The sequence below is a fragment of the Nelumbo nucifera genome, chromosome 3 (genome assembly GCF_055504915.1).
Source record: "Nelumbo nucifera cultivar China Antique chromosome 3, China Antique-T2T, whole genome shotgun sequence".
Taxonomy (NCBI): Eukaryota; Viridiplantae; Streptophyta; class Magnoliopsida; order Proteales; family Nelumbonaceae; genus Nelumbo; species Nelumbo nucifera.
Genome location: NC_142651.1, coordinates 48,151,128 through 48,174,936, shown reverse-complemented (window position 1 = coordinate 48,174,936; position 23,809 = coordinate 48,151,128). Strand labels below are relative to the sequence as shown.

The following is a 23,809-nucleotide window of genomic DNA, read 5'->3' as shown; positions in this document are numbered from 1 at the left end:
TCGTCGGCTTCTCCGGTAGCGTCACCAGGCCAGAAGGAAAGATTACCCTACCCATCACGGCAGGGACAACGCCACACCAGGTGACTTGGATGGATGAGTTCTTAATGGTGAGGGTTGCCTCTCCCTACAACGCGATAAGGGGAAGACCAACCCTTCATGCACTAGGGGCAGCCATGTCCTCTTATCACCTGGCCCTTAAGTTTCCCACTAAGCATGGTGTTGGAGTCGTTCGTGGGAACCAACAGATCGCCCGCCAATGCTACGTGGAGGCACTAAAAGGAAAGAATAAGGAGGCCTTATCACTAGAAGGTCTCGACCCCCGGGAAGAACTAGCGAGCCGAGGCCAACCAGCTGAGGACCTCGCCTCGGTTCTGGTGGATGAGTCAACCCCAGAAAAGACGGTCCGCGTCGAGTCCAACCTCCCCCCTAAACACCTATCTGAACTAGTAAGTTTCCTCAAAACTAACACCAACAACTTTGCTTGGTCCATCACCGATATGCCTGGAATTGACCCTTCGGTCATTACTCATAGGCTGAGCGTGGACCCGTGCTCTAAGCCAATTCAGCAAAAGAAGAGGAACTTTGCACCAGAATGATGGAAGGCTATAGGAGAGGAAGTTGATAATCTACTTGACATTGGCTTCATCCGTAAGGTACATTACCCCAAACTGGTTGTCTAATGTGGTTTTGGTAAGGAAAGCTACTGGGAAATGGCGGATCTGTATTGACTTCACAAACCTTAACCGAGCCTGCATGAAGGAAAGTTTTCCTTTTCCGAGGATAGACCACCTCGTCAATGCCACTGCAGGGTATGAACTACTTATCTTCATGGATTCCTTCTCCGGGTACAACCAGATGCAGATGCACCCCGACGACAAGGAGAAGACATCTTTCATCATTGAGCATGGCGCGCATTGCTACAAGGTAATGCCGATCGGCCTTAATAATGCAGGGGCCACTTACCAGTGCCTTGTCAACAAGATTTTCAAGAATCAGATGGGGATGAAATTCGAAGCCTACGTAGACGACATGGTGGTGAAGAGCATGAAGACCGAAGCACACACCTCGGACTTGGCCGAAACGTTTGATACTCTACGTAAATTCTACATGAAGCTCAATCGCTTCATGTTGAAGTTGGCAGACCGCTGCCTTCCCTTCTTCCGCACTATCAAGAAGCTAAAAGATTTCTAGTGGACGGAGGAGTGCCAGTGTGCCTTCGACGATCTTAAGTTGTACCTCGCCTCGCTCCCGCTCCCACTCCTCGCTCGGCCGACGTCAGGGGAAACCCTATATTTGTACCTATCAGTCAGAGACAAGGCCGTCAGCTCCGTCCTAGTGAAAGATGACGGAGTTCAGAGACCTGTATACTGCGTCAGCAAGGTCCTCAACAACACTGAGACCCGGTACCCCGAAGCGGAAAAGCTAGCTTACGCCCTCGTCACCTCGGCCAGAAATCTCATGTCGTATTTCCAAGCCCACTCCATAATGGTCCTGACAAATCAGCCCTTTAGGGCCGTCCTCGCCAAGCCAGAGATTTTGGGACACTTGATTAAGTGGGCAATAGAACTATCGGAGTTTGACATATAGTACCAACCGAGGCCCACGATCAAAGCGCAAGCCTTGGCTAACTTCGTAGCAGAAAGCACTTTCAGTAGGCCCCTCGGCTGGCCTCGCGAAGATGAGCCAGAAGAAGCACGACTGACCGAGGAGGTCCCCACTGCGTGGAGACTTTTTGTTGATGGTTCATGCAACGCCAAAGGAAGTGAAGCGGGCCTCATTCACCTCACCCCCAACAATGTCGTCATAGAGTATGCGCTGAGATTTGAGTTACCTGCATCCAACAATGAAGCCGAGTATGAAGCCCTCTTGGTAGGGTTGCAACTCTCCTGAGACCTCAGCTCTAAGCATGTCGAAGTCCTCAGCAACTCACAGCTAGTGGTGAATCAAGTCAACGATGAGTACGAGGCCAGAGAACAAAGCATGGCTAAGTACCTCGCTAAAGTTCAAGAGTTAGCTTGCCACTTCCAATGCTTTTCTCTGTAGCAAGTCCCGCGAGTCGAGAACTCCGGAGTTGATGCCCTCTCCAAATTGGCGAGCACCTCGGGTGCGGCCCTCAGCTGCTTTGTGCACGTGGAAAGACTAGTCTGACCCTCCATAGAGGACACCCAAATCCTACCCGTGGAGGCTAAACCGTCTTTGACGGATCCTATCATTGACTTCCTACTGACAGAAAGGCTACCCGATGATAGGAACGAAGCCCAAAACTCTGACAGCAAGTAGCACACTACACTTTGCTAGAAAGAAAGTTGTATAGGAGGTCCTTCACATTTCCTTACCTCCGATGCCTCTACAGGGAGGAGGGCGAGCACATTCTCTGGGAAATTCACGAAGGCATCTCTGGCAATCACCTCCGCAGCCAGACCCTAGCCCAGAAAACATTAAGGCAGGGGTACTTCTAGTCGACACTTCACAAGGACGCGGCCGAGCTGGTGCGGAAATGTGATCAATGTCAAAGACATGCCAACTTCTACCATCAACCAGCCACCACCCTCTCGGCCCTCAGCAGCCCCTGGCCCTTCGCCAAGTGGGGGATGGACCTCCTCGGCCCCTTCCTCATGCAACGGGAGGCAGGAAGTACCTCGTCATTGCTATGGATTACTTCACTAAATGAGTGGAGGTTGTACCCCTAGCCACTATTACTGCGTGGTATACTTCAGCCCTATACCTTGGCCAGGGTGCCAGGTCTCTTTGGCCTTGCCTGGGATAGCACGTGACTTGAAAGCCAGGCGAGCCCCACCTCAGATCCCAATATCCTTTCGGAGGGGCAAGGACCTCTTGCATAAAAAAAAAAAGAGACAGCATACACAAAACACAGTGTACACAAAAGATGACTTCATTCACTTCATTCACTATTCAATTTTGATCTTGTACAAGCCTTTACAAAATTTTGTATTGTGTTTAAAAAAGAAAATAACAAAACAGATGGAAACTATTACAGCAATAGAACAAAATAAGAAGTGGGGAAGTCTACGCCTGCGCCTCATCACGGGTCGGAGGGGGAACGGTATCTTCAACTGGGGAAGCCTCGGCAAGAGCGTCGAGGATCACTTGCAGTCCCTCGACATCGAAATCTGGAAGCACCAGTAGGAGTGCCTTCTTAATATCTTCTATGCCGTCGAGGTAAAAGGACAAAGCGTACTCGCCAACACATCCAGGTAGTCGGAAGACTTCTTGTATGTCTCCACTACCTCGACTGCTACCTTCTTTGACTCTGCTGCCTTTGGCAGCTTTCGCCTCCGCCTCGGCAGCTCTCTTCTCAGCCTTAGCAGCTCGTCTCTCTGCTTCCATGATGATACTCTCCAGCCACACCTGCTCCACTTGCTCTTTGGAGAGCCCTTGCCGCGCCTCATGCAGTTGAACTTCGAGGCAGTCTCGAAGTGATTGTTCATTCAGAAGTGCCTTGCGGAACTTCCGGTGCTTCTCCTCAGCAATGGTGGTTACCTTCTGGAGCTTCTCCTCTGTGGCCTTCTTCTCCTCTCCGGCCTTGTTGGCATGACCCATGGACATCCTTGTTCTGTCCCCCAAGCTGATGAAGTGTGGACAAGTCTGTCAAAAAACTGATCAATGAAAACAAAAAATAAAAATAGGCATATATACGGTGAAATATTGAAGAATGTCTTACCTCGGCCAAGTGGTACAGGCCCTCATCATAAATAGACTTGGGATCACTTTGTAGAAGGCGGTTGCGATCGCTCGACAGAATGGATCCGCTGACCAGCTCCTGGCTGACCCTCTCGTCGTAGATGGAGTCCCCCTCTTGGAGCTGCCTCATCACGACCCGAAGAGGGAACAACGTCTTTAGATGGGTGAGCCTCGGCAAGAGCGTCGGGGATCACTTAAATTCCCTCGACATCAAAATCCAACAGCACCAGTAGGAGTGCCTTCTTAGTATCTTCTATGTTGTTGAGGTAAGAGGACGAAATGTACTCCATCAACGCATCCAGGTAGTCGGAAGACTTCTTGTACGTCTCCACTGCCTTGGCCGCTGCCTTGTTTGACTCCTCTACCGAAGCTAGAGCTTCGACAACTTTCGCCTCCACCTCGGAAGCTCTCTTTAGGGCTTCGGTAACTCGATTCTCAGCCTCGATAGCTCATCTCTCCGTTTCCGTGACGATACTCTCTAGCCGCACCCACTCCACTTGCTCTTTGGAGAGCCCTTACTGCGCCACCTGCAGCTAAACTTCGAGGCGGTCCCAAAGCGATTCTTCACGGCCAACCTTGTTCGGTCCCCCTAGCCGATGAAGTGTAGACAAGCCTGTCACAAAACCAATCAGCGAAAACAAAAAATAAAAAGAAACATATATACGGTGAAATATTGAAGAACATGTTACCTTGGCCAAGTGGTACAGGCCCTCATCGTAAATAGACTTGGGGTCGCTTTGCAGAAGGCGGTAGCGATCCCTGGAAAAATGGATCTGCTAACCAGCTCTTGGTTGACCCTTTCGTCGTAGATGGAGTCCCCCTCTCGGAGCTGCCATTGGGGGTGGAAAGTCTTGCCAGCCCCTTCGGTTCACTCGAAGGCGCCTTGTACCAAGGGAGAGGCTGACGAAGGCCCGGTGGGCGTTCCGCATGCATGGACCTCTAAATCACCTCCTCGACCTGCCTATCTATGTTGGCAAGATTCCACGGGGCCTCCTCCCTCGGTGTGTTAGTGGCGGGCCTCATCTTTCCCGCCTCAGGTCCCTCTGTGGACCTCTTTGGTGCCTCTTCCCGGGTGGTGGGCTTCTTTGGCACTTCCCCCCCAGTGGTGGGCTTCCTCCACACCTCTACAGTCCACTTCGATGCCCCTACTATCTGCTTCCCCTTGGAAGGTGCTTGCGAATCCCCCTTTCCCGGGGCATGGGACAGCTTTGTCGCCGGGCCTCTTCGGCATTTGTCCACCGACCTTCTTCCCAGCTAACTACAGAACCTCTCCTACCGAGGGAAGTTGGGCTAATCCCAGCGAAGACTAACGGGACCTCCTCCTCCACCATTGGCTTCGCTTGGAATGTCCCATTACAGGTAGATGAGTCACTACTGCAACCGCTACGTCTTGGAGCGATGAGGTCATCTCTCGATGACGATGCGGGCCTCCCCCTAGTCAGGCCTAAAGCGCCAACCCTCAGGGCAGGAGACGTAGAACTACTTTTCCTTCCAGCCGTGAATGGAAGAGGGGTTGTGCACTGGTTTCCTTCTTCTCGGAAGCATGCTTCCTTGGCATGAACATGGCGTGGAATAGTCTCAACGACAACTCCACACCCCTGAGCCAAGCCCACACAATCATCGCCACTATGGTCTTGAGGGCGATAGGTACGAGCTAGCTGATAGTGATGTCGTACCACTCCAGCAGCTAGGAGATCAAGGTTGGGAGGGGAAACCTAAGGCCAGACTCTAAAAAATGCTGGTAGATGCAGATTTCCGCCTCCTCGGGGGTCAACAGCCTATCACCCACGTCAAGGACCCTCAGGCTGTATGACCGAGGTATATGGAACCTCTTCGTCAAGGATTTGACCTGGAACACATCCAAGGAGTTGTCAAACTTCGAACGTGGGACGCCAGCATCAACCACCCTTCAGGCAGCACTCCCCCCTACTGGTCCGACAACGAGCTCCACAGCATCACCCTCGGAGAGAGGAGATCCCTCATGCTCCCTTGGCGACGCCAAGGCAGCACTTTCGTGGGGAGAGTCATTTCCCAAGTGATTGCCTTCGGCATCCCCCGAAGCTAACCTCTCCCTCAAAATGGCCACCTCCTGTCAATGGGGGACTACAGCTAAAGAACCTAGTGAAGACAAGGGAGAGGGGATTATAGGAGAGCTCCCTCCCGAGATGTTCGAGAGTTCATGGCACTCGGGACCAGAGTCTAAAATGACATTTTGAGATTACATAAAAAGGATGGAATGTCCCAAAGAAAGAAAAAAGAAAAAGAGTTTTGGAGACTTGTGAGTTAGGGAGCTATTTTCACTCGACAGCAAGGGCGTCTAAGTTCAAATGGAGAAGAAAAGCACTACCAAGGCTCCTATTTAAAGGAAAATGAATGGCATGGATTTCTCTAAATCCGACAGCTGAAATCAATCTGCTCCCACCATCCAACTACAATGTTCCACCTAGCACATACCCTCGAAAGACGAAATGACGCCCAAAGCAACTGATGAGGGTGGATTTGGCCCTCTAGTGAAATTATGACACCTGACACCTCATGCAAACCAAGTGTAGCCTCTTGACGACTGGGTAGCTCGGGCAGCTCGGCATAGGCAGCTCGGTACAGCTCGGGCAGCTCGGCATAGGCAGCTCGGTACAGCTCGGGTAGCTCGGCATAGGCCGCTCGGCACCTTACAGGTAGCTCGGCATAGGCAGCTCGCAACAGGCAGCTGGCCACTCCGCAGGCAGCCTGGCGTCTTACAAAGAGCTCGCCACTTAGGGGCAGCTCGGCACTTACAGACAACTCGGCACTTAGGGGCAGCTCGGCGTATCGCAGAAAGATCACCTGCCTGACAACTGTACCTAACAGATCCGGAGACCTGCGCCCACGTCTCTCGCTAGGCGGCGCCGTGCCTGGCAATCCTGACAGTTGTCCCTTGACTGGCAGAGCCGTACTCCGTAGCAGCCGCCTGCACCCGCCACCTCAGCTCTGAGAGTAACGGTTGTGGCAGAGAGACAGAGGCGGTTACGCCTGACTTGACAGAGGCTGTTATGCCTGATTTGACAGGACACCACTATATAAGGACTCCGACCCCAAAAGACAAGGGGGAGAGAATGAAAAAATGGAGGTAATCCTTGCTCTCTAGCTCTCTCATTTCTCTCCAAGCTACCTACAATCAGAATGCTAACTTAGGCATCGGAGAGTCTCCGCCGGGAAAATACCCCCCGGTCCTCTGATTCAGTTCTCACAGGTTCCTCAGCTTCCGCCGCCTACAAAGGAGAGGAGATCACCTCATGCAGAGGGCAGTCGAGTTGCGCTACACCAGGGAGCTCCACCATCCCCTGAGTTATAGGCCGCCTAGGAGCAAGTCAAATGACGAGTCCACCAAGATAGTTCACCATCAGGGAGCTCGTCACCAAGTAGCTCTCCACCAGGGAGCTCGTCACCAAGTAGCTCTCCACCAGGGAGCTCATCACCAAGTAGCTCTCCACCAGGGAGCTCGTCACTAGGTAGCTCTCCACCAGGGAGCTCGTCACCAGGTAGTTCACCATCAGGGAGTTCGCCACCAAGTAGCTCATCACCAGGCAGTTTTCCACTAGGGAGCTCCACCATCCTCTGAGTCACAGGCCACCTAGGAGCAGGTCAAGTGACGAGGTACTTAGCCAAAAAATTGGTACATCTGAAAAATATGGTACGTGACCAGAAAAGGTTACATCAATTGGCACCGTCTGTGGGAACACGCTACAAAAAGCTAAGTTCTCATCCTACAAAAGCTAAGTTCTCATCTTACAAAAGGGAGCTAATAGACTAAGTAACTTTACCTTCAATTCGGATAAAGCCTCATCAGTCCTCTTCGCAAGGTCCCCCCTACAAAGATGAGCTCTTCGTGGCTTCCGCGGGAGTTGGCGGCCAACAGACTACATAGGTGCCCTTACCGGTCGAGCCTTCCAAGGCTCCCGTGTGAGCTGGCGACCTAAAGTTAGTAGTGCTGCCCCCGAAGGTCGAGCTCCAAGTAGCTTCTTGTAGGAGTGGGTGACCGGCATTACGAACCTGATGCAGCGCAACCATAGCTCTAAGGCATCCACCTGGTCAGCTCGGCACCTTACAGGTAGCTCGACACCTGGTCAGCTCGGCACCTCGCAGGTAGCTCAGCACCTGGTCAGCTCGGCACCTAACTGGTAGCTCAACGCTTGGTCAGTTCGGCACCTCACAGGCAAAGCCTACGGGCCACATTACTGCTTAAGACCCAGTCGCCTCTTCGGCATGGGCAAAGTCAAAAAAAGAGTGGACTACGAGTCACTCCCAAAAGCCTACGGGCCACATTACTACTTAAGACCCAATCGCCTCTTCGGCACAGGCAAAGTCAAAAAAGAGTGGACTATGAGTCCCTCCCAAAAGCCTACGGGCCACATTACTACTTAAGACCCAGTCGCCTCTTCGGCATGGGCAAAGTCAAAGAAGAGGTGACTACGAGTCGCTCCCAAAGCCTACGGGCCACATTACTGCTTAAGACCCAGTCGCCTCTTCGGCATGGGCAAAGTCAAAACAGAGTGGACTACGAGTCACTCCCAAAAGCCTACGGGCCACATTACTACTTAAGACCCAGTCGCCTCTTCGGCATGGGCAAAGTCAAAGAAGAGTGGACTACGAGTCACTCCCAAAGCCTACGGGCCACATTACTGCTTAAGACCCAGTCGCCTCTTTGGCATGGGCAAAGTAAATAAAGAGTGGACTACGAGTCACTCCCAAAAGCCTACGGGCCACATTACTACTTAAGACCCAGTCGTCTCTTTGGCATGGGCAAAGTCAAAGAAGAGTGGACTATGAGTCACTCCCAAAGCCTACAGGCCACATTACTGCTTAAGACCCAATCGCCTCTTCGGCATGGGCAAAGTCAAGAAGAGTGGACTACGAGTCGTTCCCAAAGCCTATGGGCCACACTATTGCTAAATACCCAGTCGCTTCCTCAGCATGAGCAAAATCAGCAAAAGTGAACTATAAGTTGCCCCCAGAGCCTAAGGGCTACACTACTGAACTAGCGGAGACCTCCTCACCTTACAGGCAGCTCACCATTGGCAGGCAGCTCGCCACATACAGGCAGCTCCCAAAGCCTAAGGAATTGGATCAGCACTTACTAGCTTGTCGACTTACGGGCCAAAAGAAAAAATCTACTCCCTTCGCTAAGTTACTCTCAGCTCGGGAGTGGGGGGCAAATGATGAGGGTGGATTTGGCCCTCTAGTGAAATTATGACACCTGGCACCTCATGCAAACCAAGTGTAGCCTCTTGACGACTGGGCAGCTCGGCATAGGCAGCTCGGTACAGCTCGAGCAGCTCAGCATAGGCAGCTCGGTACAGCTCGGGTAGCTCGGCATAGGCAGCTCGGCATAGGTAGCTCGCCACAGGCAGATGACCACTCCGCAGGCAGCCTGGCGTCTTACAAAGAGCTCGCCACTTAGGGACAGCTCGGCACTTACAGGCAACTCGGCACTTAGGGGCAGCTCGGCGTATCGCAGGAAGATCTCCTACCTGAAAACTGTACCTGACAGATCCGGAGACCTGCGCCCACGTCTCTTGCTAGGCGGCGCCGTGCCTGCCAATCCTGAGAGCTGTCCCTTGACTGGCAGAGCCATACTCTGTAGCAGCTGCCTGCACCCGCCACCTCAGCTCTGAGAGTAACGGCTGCGGCAGAGAGACAGGGGCGGTTACGCCTGACTTGATAGAGGCTGTTACGCCTGATTTGATAGGACACCACTATATAAGGACTTTGACCCCCAAAGACAAGGGGGAGAGAATGAAAAAATGGAGGTAATCCTTGCTCTCTAGCTCTCTCATTTCTCTCCAAACTCCCTACAATTAGAATGCTAACTTAGGCATCGGAGAGTCCCCGTCGGGAAAATACCCCCGGGTCCTCTGATTCAGTTCTCACAGGTCCCTCAGCTCCCGCCGCCTACAAAGGAGAGGAGATCACCTCATGCAGAGGGCAGTCGGGTTGCGCTACACCAGGGAGCTCCACCATCCCCTGAGTTATAGGCCGCCTAGGAGCAGGTCAAATGATGAGTCCACCAATGTAGTTCACCATCAGGGAGCTCGTCACCAAGTAGCTCTCCACCAGGGAGCTCGTCACTAGGTAGCTCTCCACCAGGGAGCTCGTCACCAAGTAGCTCACCACCAGGGAGCTCATCACCAAGTAGCTCTCCACCAGGGAGCTCGTCACCAGGTAGCTCTCCACCAGGGAGCTTGTCACCAGGTAGCTCACCACCAGGGAGTTCGCCACCAAGTAGCTCATCACCAGGCAGTTTTCCGCTAGGGAGCTCCACCATCCTCTGAGTCACAGGCCACCTAGGAGCAGGTCAAGTGACGAGGTACTTAGCCAAAAAATTGGTACATCTGAAAAAATTGGTACGTGACTAGAAACAGTTACATCAGCAACGGTTTAGATCGGCACAAATTTAGCGGATGTGGGAGCCCCCTAGCATAGGCCCTCGGAAGATGAAACGACGCCTAAACCAACGGTTCAGATCGACGCAGATCCATTAGATGTGGGAGCCCCCCTCTTCTACGAACCAGTCTCACCGCACCTCCTAGCGCATGCCCTTGGAAGGCAAAATGACGTCGGGTGAACTACAAAGACCACTCGTTGAAACCCACTGAGTGAACCGAAAGGCCCGCTTGTCACGAACCACCAGACAGACCGTTCAACCTGACAAACGCAAGGCTCCTGCGACGACCGTTCCCTGCACAGTATCCCTACTAACGTGACCTACCCATGCGAGATATGGGACACCCCCGCCAGGCCGAGTTATCCACATCGCTCGCGCTTCCGAACTAAAGAGTGACGACGCGAACAACGAAGACGACGCCACTGCAGGACATCCCTCAACTGGCGGTTCTATAGGCATAATGACCACTACTCCCAATGACCGAAGCCGAAGCCTCACTTCGATTACCACCCTCATTATGGGCAAAAGTCGAGGCCTCACCTCGGTCTCGGGAGTGGGGGGCAAGTGATGTGGCTTAGCTTGGCCCAACCCACATAGGACTAGAAGGCCCAACCCACTAATGCCTGCTAACGTCAGCCACAGTAGGCGAGAGCCCTACTGCCTTCGTACGGAGCCAATCACATAACTATCTGGCATACCACCAGGGCCTGTAGTCTGACCTCGCACAGCTCTCATTCGAGGCATTCAACTTCACCTACCACCAACTCACTTAAGTATAAATAAGAGGTATCTGCCCCTTAAAAGGGGCTGGAATGGAGTAATTCCAACATTACTCACTCATTTACTTCCTACACCTACATTGTCTACCTAGCATTAATTCAGGGAGATCTGGTGCATCCGAAGAATCTCTCCAAGAGCACTTTTACACTCTCCCCTTCTTCACACCTCTTACTAACTTGAGCGTCGAAGCCTCCACCTTAGGTATCCACACCGAGGTCTCTGACACTTCTTGTCTTGCAGCATCTCAGATCACCGGGGACCCCGCCTCGGCTAGCAGTCCTCGGAAGGAGTACTTCGCTTCGGCTTGCCACCCTCGGCTTCAGTCAACCTCTTCCGAGGCCTCGAGGTCCTTGGCTAACGCTCGGAGCTTGAAGGGTGAATTTACCTTGTTGCCCTCGGCCAACCCGCGTAGCAACAAGGAGCAACCAATATTTGATTTTCTTTGGGGTGGATTTGTACTTTCAATTGATTTTTCTATAGAGGGATTTCCGTATGATTCTCGTTGCCAAACTTAATGCCACCTCCAACCTGCTTTTAGGATTATTGGGTGCTTCTAGGGGTGGATTCGAGCTGAGCTAAGCCGAATAGTACGAAGCTCAAGCTTAATTTTGAGAAAAAATATTTTATAAAAATAAAAAATTATATAGAAAAATAATTTTATTTAATATTTAAAAAATTAAGAATTATAATATTTTTATTTTATATATATATATATATTCAAGACAGCTCGCGAGCCTCACAAGCCGAGCTCTAGTAGGCTCGAGCTCAGCTCGTTTCACAATCGAGCTAGTGAATTGGGCTTGAAGCTCGGTTGAAACCAAGCCAAGCAAAGCCCTTTTACGAGCCGAGCTTGAGCAGCTCGTGAAAAGCTCGGCTCGTTGCCACCCCTAGGTGCTTCTTTACGATCTTTGGTGCCTGGCTTTCTAAAGTTCACATCTGCGCCCCACATGGGGGGTGCCCCACAACGTCCCACAGTATATTCCCGTCGTCTATTGGGAACATCTCCCGATGATGACATCACCATTCCTCATACTATCATCGGGAGATATTTCCGATACATGGTGGGAATGTGTTGTGGGACGTTGTGGGGTGCCCCCTTGTGGGGCATAGATCTGAACTCGGCTTTCTGTGCTTTCGATTCAAGCGTTTTGGGTATTTTATTCGTAATGATGCTACTGTTCCTAGCAAACCTTTTTCCGATGATCTTCGGGTTCTCTCCGGCAACATTCATTCTCCAACTGTTTCAGTTTCTACAATGACTTGGATGGATAGTTATGCCCCTACAGTTACAGTGTTACGTGGTCTTTTTGGCTTTCTGTGGGGTCCATTCCTTGGATGTTTGAAGAATTACTGTGTTTAGTTTGGAATTCGGGCAGATTATTGGATATACAATCATATTCATAGGAGGGGATCTTTCTTTACCCCTTTCGTGGGTTTTGTAGAGTTGATCGAGACACTTTTGATAGGGAGACACACTTGGTGATTACATCTTTGTTGGAGACATCTAACCAATCTTTTTTGGCGTTTCTTGAATTTGTGCCGTTTGCAGAGGTTTCTCAAGTTGATTTTCTCAAGTTGATTTTCCCCCGGTGCTAGTGATTACATGCTTTAATCTCAGCAAGCTAGTAAGCTTTCATAGTTGTTTTTTTCTCCCTTTGTTGATGTTAATTTTACTTTGTAACCTAAGCATTTAATGAACTATTTTGCTTTTGGGCGTCAAAAGAAATAATGGAGAAATGAGAATTGAAAACTATAACAATAGGTCAAATAAGCTCGGATACTATGTCAAAGAACCGTTTAACATTCAGAGCTTCATGATAGAATGAGTAAAAGAAAATTTTAAAATGAATATTGACATATTTAACTTCACGTTTTAAATTATTATCTTGTTCTAAATCATCACGCAAAGCTAAAAAACTAAGATAATAGATATATGAATACATTCTGAAGCTGTAACATTCAAAGCTTTATAATAGAATGAGTCAAAGCAAAATTTAAATTCATAGAAAATGTGAATGGTTGTAATAGATCAACCAAACAATTTATAACATAAACAAAAACTAATATTTAACTTTATGTTTGAAATGAATATTGAAGTAGCTCAAAGTGGTAATCTTGTAAGTTAGGTGGGCAATACCATTGATACTCAACATATCTACAATATTGTCACCAACTTATGTTATAATGCTATCTCTTATAGTGTTGATAGTGTTCATTGGGGAATGCATTGATTCTGGTAAAATTTCATGTAGCTATCCATTAGGGCTGTTCACGGGTCGGGTTTGATCAGTTTATTAGTGTTTTCTCAACTGACCCGACCTGATCGGGTTACCTATAGATCAAACCGAAACCGACCCTTTATTAAGTAAAACCAACCTGGTTGGTTTGAGTCGGTTTGGGTTTCAACCAACTCCAAGCTTGCACAATACACATGAAATAAAGTGCTAATATTATATATAATATTTCATAATATATTTTCTGGAAATATATATTTAAAACAAAAACATATATACAAATATATCAAAATATATATTTTCTAATTTCTGGAGATATATATCTGATATATTTCAAAATATATATTTTTTCAGATATATATATACATATATATATATATATATATATATATATTATTTAAAACTAAAATATCTATATTTAACAGATATTTTTTCAGAATATATATTTTTCACATAACTCGGTTCGTTTTCAAACCGAATTATCGGTTTATTCAGCTTTGCAACCCAAAATCGACTGATAGTGAAGAAAAACCGACCAACTCGGATTGGGTTGGGCCAGGTTGGTCGGTTTGAATTTATTTGTGAACAGCCCTACTACCCATGAAAGTCAAATCGGAAATATGTCGTTGAAATTATTTCTTGTACTCTACGTAGTGTTGGTAATATACTAGTATTCATTAGAGAATATGCCAACTCCAGTAAAATTTTATATCGCTACCCATAAAAATGAAAATATGTCATGAAAAAATTAGGAAAATTAGAGAAATTTTAAACCATGCTCTTGTGGGTAAGAGATCTGGATTAGAGTGGAACAGATGGGTCCAATCCAAATCTGCCCAGTCTGCATTGGTGGCTGACATGGTCACACATGGACTAACAGAAAAAAATTAACCTCAATGGTAGAACATAAACAACTGGTAGGAGTTAAGACTGGTTTAGTAGTTGAATGAACTGGACATCTTGTTTGTTTTAATAATCTGTTCACTATTTTAATAGACAGTTAATTTAATCTTGATAAAGATTTTGGTTTAATTGTCATCTCCTGAACCATTTGTTCATTTTGTTGAGCTAGGTCATCCACTCTGGTGCTTAAAACACTAGGATGAAACTAGACCATTTATTAAAACTGTTAAAAATAAAGACATAAATAGCAGTCTTTAATTAACCATATAATTTAACTATAATTACTTGAATTGAAAACTAATTGTTACTTGATTTCAATTTGTCATTTGTTATCCTCGCTCAGTTTCGTATTGTACTTATATCATAGGGGGAATATTGGATATTAAATAAGGAGCTATGAAACAAATAACAACTGTAGGATTGATTATTGATGGATCAAACTGTTATGGTTGGATTTATTGGTCACCCTCTGAAAACTATTATATAATGATTAACATGATATGCGTCAGAGAAATATGCTAATCAACCATGTAGTAATTGTATATTGCCTATTTTCTATGATGTATACCAATAATTTCATAGAATACGGCATTTGTCTTAAATTAAAATTTGATGGTTTATTCAATTGATGCACATCAAGGAAAATATCTCTCAGTGGGCCTTGGATGATTGCCAATAGAGTTTTAGATTTCTATGTCCTTGTCATCATGCTTACTTGAAATACAATTAAGAATAGGTGATGACAAACCTCAACCCAAAAACAAAACCTAACCATGGTAGGGGTTGGAAGTTACAACTTAAATATTTTTACATGGATAAGAAACAAGAGATCTCAAGGTTAACCTCTGGATTGAGAACCTATAGACAACTGAAAATGTCTTTGGAGTTGGTTCCTACTTGATCAGAGGGTCTGAAGCTATTTCCTGAGGAAACATTCACAAACTTATATGGTTATGGTAGATCTTGTTTCATTTGAGAAAATTGGTTGAAGATCTTTTCTAGCTGAACTATAAATGTTGCACACCTCTGCTGGAGAGATGCTAGACAGAAATCAACTTAATTGGGTGCTTTTAACCATATTAAATAAATGGACAATTTTTTAAAGAACAAAATCCTAATTTTAACCATTGATAAATGATTCAAATATTGTATGGTAAATTCACCCAAATGAGATTGATTCTTGGTGTAAAAATATTTAATGTTGAGAAGAGAGAATGAGTAAACTGCAGGAATATAATTTAATATTCTACTCAATAAGATCTTAAACATTACAAGTTGAATATTTAATATTGCACTAATTTGATTTTAATTAGTTGGACACAGACGATTAGTGTTAAGGCACAAGCAACAATTATTAATGGCTTGTTTGTTTAAAATTGATCCAACATTTGGACAGTTGAAGTGTCCATAAGGGGATTCACCCTGAATGGGGTAGGGATGGGGATGAAGAAATTTTCATCCCATTGGTCAGGATGAGAGATCACTCCCTGCTCCATGGGTCTTTGATCCTTACCCCATAAAACTTATAGGATTGTAAATTATAATTATTTTAATTTTATTTATTTATTTTTGAAATGAAATAAGAATAAAAAATAAAGTGAATTTTACATTATAAAAAAAATGGTGAGAAGTGGGGATCCCTGTAACTCCCTATCTTTGCCCTGCCCCGTTGCCATTCCTAGATGTCACTTTTGCTTTGACCAAGTCATAACTGAACAATGGTAGCCAAGACTACGACTGTAGTCATTTTGAAATGGGCTTTGGCCCAGCCCATGAGTTAAAAAGATGCAGGATAAAGTGGGCGCTTACAAATTTCCGATATGCTGATGATCTATCTACTGGTCGAGATGGTTGCATACATGGACGCCCCTCAGTGGAACTGCATGCTCTCCGTGGAATACTAGTGGGTCTCACATGCACCCACCTGTACCCCACCCCTTACTCCTCCATCCCAAAGAAGAAGAATCCCATGATGGTCTGTTATGGATTTAGGTCTGATTGTTTTGTTCTTTTTTTCTATAGGCTTAGTTTGGAAGGAGTATGAATACAAATATTCAGTGTAAATACATACAAAATAGTACAAAATATAAGGTTTTGCACTCTAAGAGTAATTGTTGCTAAGGCTCAGTTTGGAAAGAATACAAATACAAATATGTACAGCCTAAATACATATAAAATATAAGGTTTTGCATTCTATATATTTGTATTTATACTCCTTCCAAACTGAATCATAAGAGTAATTGTTGCTGAATTAACATTCACGAATGCAAATGCAATCTTACGTTGTGGTATCTTCATTCAATGGAAAGTTCCTCACAGACAAGAAGATCATGTAGGGTCCTCAATGGTCAGAGGAGTCGACACCAAATCAGCCCCCCACAATGTCCCACATTACATTCTTATGGTATACTGAGAATATCTCTCGATTATGACATCTTCATTTCATTTCTAATATTATCATTGGGAGATGTTTCCAATACATGACGGAAATGTACTGTGAAACGTTGTAGGGAGAAGTCTTGTGGTGGGGCTAATTTGAACTCCAGAGAATCTGTTCGCCGGGAGTGACTGCGAATGGTGGGGGGCAAAGGGTCGTTAAGATGAATGATGATGGACTTTTCTCACTGGAGATACTAATCGACTTTTCTCACTGAAGATGCTTTCTGTCATAGAAAGAGAACCCTTCCAAGTCAATACAACTGCTGACGGAGGGTTGTGACGTGCATGGGTGTCGACGAAGCGTACTCTGTCACTCATGTTTAAGTTGCTGCATGCAGAGTTCTTTGAGTGCTAAGACTTGTTCAAGGCCATTGCTGAATTAAATCGATATATTGGGCTCTGATACCATAAAACTGAACTAAAGAACTAAAGAATTTCACCGAGTAGAATTTTCATGTATTTATACTTTGAGATTTACAAGATAGCGATAGTTACAAATACAATGTTCTAGTGAATCACGCATTATAGATGGTGCCTCACCCAGTCACCACCTAATTAAGAATGAGTTTTCTGGTTTTTCATCTATAGTAGGAATGGCAACGGGGCAGGTTTGGGGCGGGGCATCCCTCCCGTTCTCACCCCAAAGTCAAGATATTTTGCCTCGCCCCCGCCCTGTCCCCGGTGGCGGGGTATTCACTCCCCGTCGGGGACAGGTAATTCCCGAATTTTTCTCACTTCAACACAACTTTTTAAAAATTATTTATTTTGTGGACAATTTATACATATAATATAGAAATTTTGGGGTATCTTAGGAATTGAATTATAGTACTTTGAGGGTACTTCAAAAATAAAATTATGAGATTTTAGGATTTTAAGAATTTAAGGAAAACTTAGAGATATTTTAAATATCAATATTAAACCTAGAAATATTTTACTAATTTTACCTTCGGGTTTGGGGCGGGTTTGGGGAATTATATACAAAACACGTCCCTATCCTGTTCCCAATTCAGGGAAAATATATTTTCCCCGTCCCCGCCCCATCCCCATTTAGGGTCGGGGAAAACCTGCCCCGTTCAGGGCGGGGCAGGGCCCCGGTTTTACAGGGAAAATTGCCATCCCTAATCCATAGTTAGGTATGTGTCTTTGATCTTCTACAAGGTTAGGTATACATAATAGTTTTATGCCACCGGTCCTCAACATATGAAAAAAATGCATGTATTGTATAAAGTTAATTTTGGCATTTGAAAATGTCTAATGCATCTATCAGAATGAAGTAGTTAAATGACACTTCCTCTGGGTGTGGGTCTGGAATAGAGAAGGGACATGTTTGTTTGATGTACGTGCTGATGTTAAAAGAATTCCATGTTTTACAGAGTAGATTACATTAAGTTTCCTAATAAAAATGGAAGATGAATTGGTTGTAGGTGATAAAATCTAAAAACCTCCCCTCAAGTTTCTAAGTAATTTTTTCTAAGATTCCATTTGGTTTGTGGGATGGGGGTGAGAAAAAGGGCATATTTCAAAAATATTCACTTTCTCTTGTTTGTTTTAAGGGGAATAGAGGGATGGGATGAGAAATTGGGAAACCACTGTTACATCCCCTTTCCGTTCGAATCCAGAAGCAGAGCAGGGGCGGCGGCACCTCCTTGTTCTTCTTCTTCTCTCTTCTCCTCTTTCTTCTTCTTCTGTGTTTTGTTTTTCACCCAAAAAAAACACTATTCATCATCTTCTCGACAACGAACACAAGAAACATTGTTCATCGTCTTCCTTGTTCTTCCCCCTTCCTTTACATCCTCACTTTCCACCGATGAACTACTATTCGTCTTCCTCTTGGTGAAAGTGCGAAGAAGGGGGGACCACTGCATGGTGGTTGATTAAGCACCGGCGGAGAAGGGGGGATTATCGGTGCCAGAGGACATCTTCGAAGCTTTAGTCATGGAGTTCTCTGTCTCTCCCTCCATCTTCCTCTTCTCTTTTCTCCCTCATAACAATGTTTTCTTATTATTTTCCCATATATAAAACCAAACAATGGAAAAGTAAATTTTTACACTTTCCCATCCCATCCCACCCAAATCTTCTTACAAACCAAACAGAGCCTAAAGTTAATTTGGTTCTTGGAAATAGGAGTTTGAAATCTTAATGGAAATAGTCCCTCTTCTATTTCCAATAATTTGGTTGGGTGGAATGGAATTTCGACCATCTTAATAGAAATAGTCCATTCTAATTTCAATAGTTTGGTTGGGTGGAATGGGATTTCGACCATTCCTGGGTCGTGGTAGCCTAACAAAATCTCATTTATTTCTACAAAATTACTATACTAAGCTATGTTTTACAGAGAATTTGCAGACTTGTTAGTTGTTACTGTACAAAATGGTGGACTTCATACAGAACTCTTTCTTCAGAGTTCACACCTCAGAGACACCATCGCCGTGCCAGGCAAAAACTATGTCTTGTAGCTCAACTCTTAAATCTCTCCACTGATCAGCCTCCTCGACTTCTGCTTCTTCCTCACCCATTCTTTCCACTTCTACCAGAAACAATGAATGTGCCAGTTCCAACACTCGAACCGACATTATCAACCTTGCTTTCTCCAGTCCCAGTACCCCATCTTTCCTTCTCTGAACCATGTACCCCAGTTTCTCTCCAACTTCCGTCACCCTCTCCACAATTTTTTCTCCCGATGACACCGTCGACGTGAACCTTTCCGATCTCTTCCTCTCTTCTTCGAACAAACCAGACAAGTCCAACCCTGAGGACAACGAAATGATATCGAATGCATTCATCGCCGGCGCTGCAGCTGTATTATTTGTTAACAAGTGAAGCTTACCTTCCTTGGGCAACGCCACTGGGTCCAAATCGACCGGAGTAATGCGTCGTCCATTTGATCGAAACGACTTCTTGAACCAGGAAACCTCTATGAGACCTTGAATGCTGATCCGAGTCTCGGGATTCGGATCGAGAAGTCGAACAATAACCCACTTAGCGGGCTTCGAGAACCATGAAGGGAACTGAAACTCTCTGCGTTGCATCTTGCGGTACATCCCGGTAAGATTGGCGTCGTTGAATGGGAGAAACCCAGCAAGCAGAACAAAGAGGATTACTCCACAGGACCAAGCGTCGGCCTTAGTCCCATCGTAACCCATACTCGCAACCACCTCAGGTGCGGTGTAGGCAGGCGTGCCGCATGCGGTGTGAAGGAGGCCATTGTTCAACCGTTCGGAAAGAGCCGAGAGGCCGAAGTCAGATACCTTGAGGTTGTCTTCGTGATCCAAGAGAAGGTTCTGAGGCTTGATATCGCGGTGGACGACACCACTTCTGTGACAGAAATGAAGAGCCAATACGAGTTGTTGGAAGTACCGACGAGCGGTTGGCTCGGTTAAGCGTCCATGGCGGGAGATCTTGGAGAGAAGTTCGCCGCCTTCAGCGTACTCCATGACCAGATAGATCTTGGACTTGGTGGCCATGACTTCATGAATCCGAACAACGTTCGGATGTCGAAGGCGATGCATTACGGAGATTTCACGAATGATGCGCGGTTCCATCGTTGTGTTGGCTACTTTTCTTTTGTCGATGACCTTGATGGCTATATCGGCGTCGTCGGCAAGAGACCTCGCATGGTAGACCTTGGCGAAGCTACCGCGACCCAGGACACGGCCGAGCCTGTACTTTCCGAGCAAAACCCCGGCGGTGGTGGTGGAGGCGGAGATTGGAGCACTGGACTCGATCTCCAAGCCCATGTCTCTCTTGATCGGTTGCGAGAGGTGAAAGGGGTCTTCTTATAGGGGAGATTATTTATTTGTTTTTCGTTGACTATTATTGTTTGGTGCTGATTATTAAATTGTTGGCAATAAGACCCATAAGCGGGTTTCAGACACTCAATTTGCCAGCTGTCCTTCATCAATAATGAAATGGAGACGATGGGACCCCAACCAGAATAGGTCCAAATTATGTCGATCAGATTCAGGGGTTCTACTGTTTAGCTTTAGGAGTTCATTGAAAAGCTATTAATGGCTGTGCAACTGCAACTGCAAGGGTTTCAAGGTGGGATACAAGTTGAAACTCTGCTTTGAAGCCTGAAGCTTGCAGAGCCAATCACACGTGAAGTAGTACTCTCAAAGCCAATCACTGAATCTGCTGTTGTCAACCAAATCATCATTTAAAGCAAAAACAAGCGATCTAATTGCATTTGGAAGGCTGCGTAAGTAATTGAATTGTTAATTAAGAGAATCATAAGTAATCTAATTCTTCTGCCTGCCTGACTGAAGCCCGTGAGGAATCAAGAAACTACGCGTTTTTCTGAACTAACAGGCAACCGTAAAAGAGGATCTCTAGTCAAAAGGAAACTCGTTCCAATTCAAGGTTGTTTGTTAGTTGTGGTTTTACCATTCAAAGTTACAATTGCTTCTATATATGTTGATTATGTTTTTCTCTGCTCGGATATCCTGCCGACAAGAATTTTACCCACACTCGTTACAGCTGTACATTGAAAACATCTCTCATCTACGAAACATGTGGCCATTAAGCATTAGAGGTTAGAATAGCGAAGAAAGTCTTGCGTAGTGATGTTATGTAGGTTGTTTCTAGAGGCATGCAAACGCCTTTCTAGGTGTCGTTACTTGATTACATGACATGCCGTGTATATGCTTCCTTGTATTTTTTTTGTTTTTTTGATAGAAATGAATTTAAGCAAGCAAATATAATTGACATTTGGAGAAGGCGTTTATTTGAGAAGGATGCGTTTGAACCCCGCAAATAGGGGTGTTATGGAGCCGGTTTGGATTGGATCCGTCCGAATTAAAATCAATTTGAACAGGTTGGATGACCGAATAAGATATGTTAAATTGGACGGGGTTGGGTTGAACCAACATCCAATCCTCACAAAAATTAAGAGTAGGGGTGTGAACCCCATCAGGTTTGGATTGGATCAAATACGGTTCAATAAGACATTGAATTGGGTCCATACTGTCCAAAATATTTATTAGATTCGATTGACCTGGTCCATCTGTAATGGATATTGATGAGGGGTAATTTGGTCATTTCAATCGTACAGCGATACATGGTTTTTGGATGATATCTCGGTGCTGAGTCAGCGAACTAGCTCAGTGAAATTAGCTCGGAACATCTCACCCAGGCCGACGTCTACCTCGGCAAGACCAAACTAGCTGACCCCATAGGATTACGGCGAACTGTCCTAGGAGTCAGTTGAGCTATAGGGACTTGAGGCGACATGCTAAGGAGAGCTCGCTAACCACCCCTTACAATTCCACCTCAGCAAGGCCAAGCTGGCAGACCCATAAGATTACGACGACCTGTTCTAGGAGTTGGCCGAGCTAAGAGGACCTAAGGCGACCTGTGAGGAAGAGCTCGCTAACCGTCCCTAGTAGCTTGCTACCAAAGATGTTGATAACGCGATCGTTAGAATGGCTAACCGTGTCACGTGCTAGATTCTACGTGAACGAATCGTAACTCCCGCAAAGATCTCTCAATTGACACCTTAATGCACCTGAAGATAGCGAAATTGTTCCATAAAGAGCTCAAGACTGTTACCATAAGCCCCCTGAGTCCAGGGACCTATATAAGGCGCTCAGATCCACCCAGAAAGGTATGTGCACTGAGGCACTTAAGCTCTCTCACACATTCTCACGAAAACTCATGTACTGACTTAAGCATCGGAGTGTTCCCCTGGTTAAAGCCTACCCAAGCACTCTAATCCTTCTTTCTTTATAGCTCTTTCCAGCTTGGACGTACAGATACCAGCTCGGCACTGCCAGATCAGGACCTTGTTCGAGCCTAATCACAGGACACGAGTAAGCGAGCAGATTGTGCATCATCAATTGGCGTCGTCTATGGGAAATTGTAACAAAAAGTTAAGTTCTCTCTTACTTTTCTTGAACACTGAGTAATGGCATCCTCAAGCAATCAGCTTGCCAACAACAACAACAATGGCCAAATCCCCACTGTCACTAGTGGCCAAATCGACGTCTCCTTACACCTAGATGTACCAAAAAATGTGAACGCACCTCCTCCTGTGCTCAAGCCCACAGTGGCTCTTGCAATAGTTGACGCACGCTAGTTCTATGATCTGGTGCGATGTGTGCAAGGGATGAGGGAGCATATCAAATCTTGGGAAAGCAAGTTTGCTTCCATAACCGGGGAGCAACAATAACAGCAGCGGTGGCAACAAGTACCTCTCCAACAAGTGCCTTTTCAGAAGGTACCTCAACGTAGCCAACAGCTGGATCCAAGTCTCCAACAGATTGCCTGGGCACAATGACAACTAGCATCATGTCAACAACGCAGCCCATAACAACCAACTCCCTGTATAGAGCCAAGTTGCAGCTCCCGTTGGGACCGAGGCCGCTAGCTCATCTGCAAGGACCAAGAAAAAGCATGGAAGGCGTGCTCACCACACTAGGAAGGAAAGCCAAGGCCACTCCAACCAGGGAGGCATCAGGAAGCAAAGTGAACAACAAGGAAGAAAGTAAGGTAAGCAGCAAAGTAGTAAGTCAGGCCGGTCCGAGCTTATCAGAAAGAGAAAGCAAGCTGAGGAAGAGACAAGCAACAACAAGAAAAAGAAGATAAGTAAATCTCCTAGAAGAATCAGGTCACCTCGGAGCAGGCGTAGCAGCTCGCCACGAAGAAAAAGCATGTCACCACCTTGGAGCTCGACTCAATGACAAGCCACTCCACCTCTGTATAGAAGCTCACCTTTGATGAGCTGAAAAGATACCTTAGTTTGCCTCCCCTACTGACCAAACTTAAGACTGGAGACAAGCTTGAACTTTACCTCTCTGTAAGTGACGAGGAAGTTAGCTCAGCCCTTATAAGAGAAGTAGATAAAATACAGCGACCGGTGTACTACGTAAGCAAAGTCCTCCATGTTGCTGAAACAAGGTACCCCAACATAGAGAAGCTTGCCTTTGCACTGGTGTTAGCTGCTTGAAAGCTGTGACCATATTTCCAGGCCCACACCATTATAGTTTTAACCAATCGACCTCTGAAGCAAGTCCTATAGAAACCTGAGGTCTCGAGGAGACTCACCAAATGGGCGATCGAGCTCAGCGAATATGGTATCCGGTATGAACCACGACCAGTGATAAAAGCACAGGTCCTGAAAGACTTCATTGTCGAGTGTACCTTTAACTCGCCACCCCCTGAAGTGATAAGGCTAGAAACAGAAGCTTCATCCAATGCGGCACCACACCCAGCTCGCGAGAAAGCAAGCTAGGACGAGGAGCCCTGGATACTTCGTGTGGATGGCTCGTCTAACCAGAGCAAAAGCGAAGCTGGGTTGATACTCTACGGACCTAGTAACATAAAGCTGGAGTAC

General features: G+C 46.2%; 1 protein-coding gene across 1 annotated transcript; it reads right to left on the bottom strand.

The window, feature by feature from the left end:
* Positions 1-18,773: 18,773 nt before the first annotated feature.
* LOC104609569 (CBL-interacting serine/threonine-protein kinase 4-like) lies at positions 18,774-20,594 on the bottom strand. The gene has a single exon (XM_010275917.3). It carries the CDS (start codon positions 20,214-20,216, stop codon positions 18,885-18,887), a length of 1,332 nt encoding a protein of 443 aa, XP_010274219.1. The 5' UTR covers positions 20,217-20,594; the 3' UTR covers positions 18,774-18,884.
* Between the last annotated feature and the right edge of the window lie 3,215 nt (positions 20,595-23,809).

Coding starts and splice junctions, on each gene's coding strand:
- LOC104609569 (XM_010275917.3), bottom strand. CDS start 20,216: ATGGGCTTGGAGATCGAGTCCAGTGCTCCAATCTCCGCCTCCACCACC.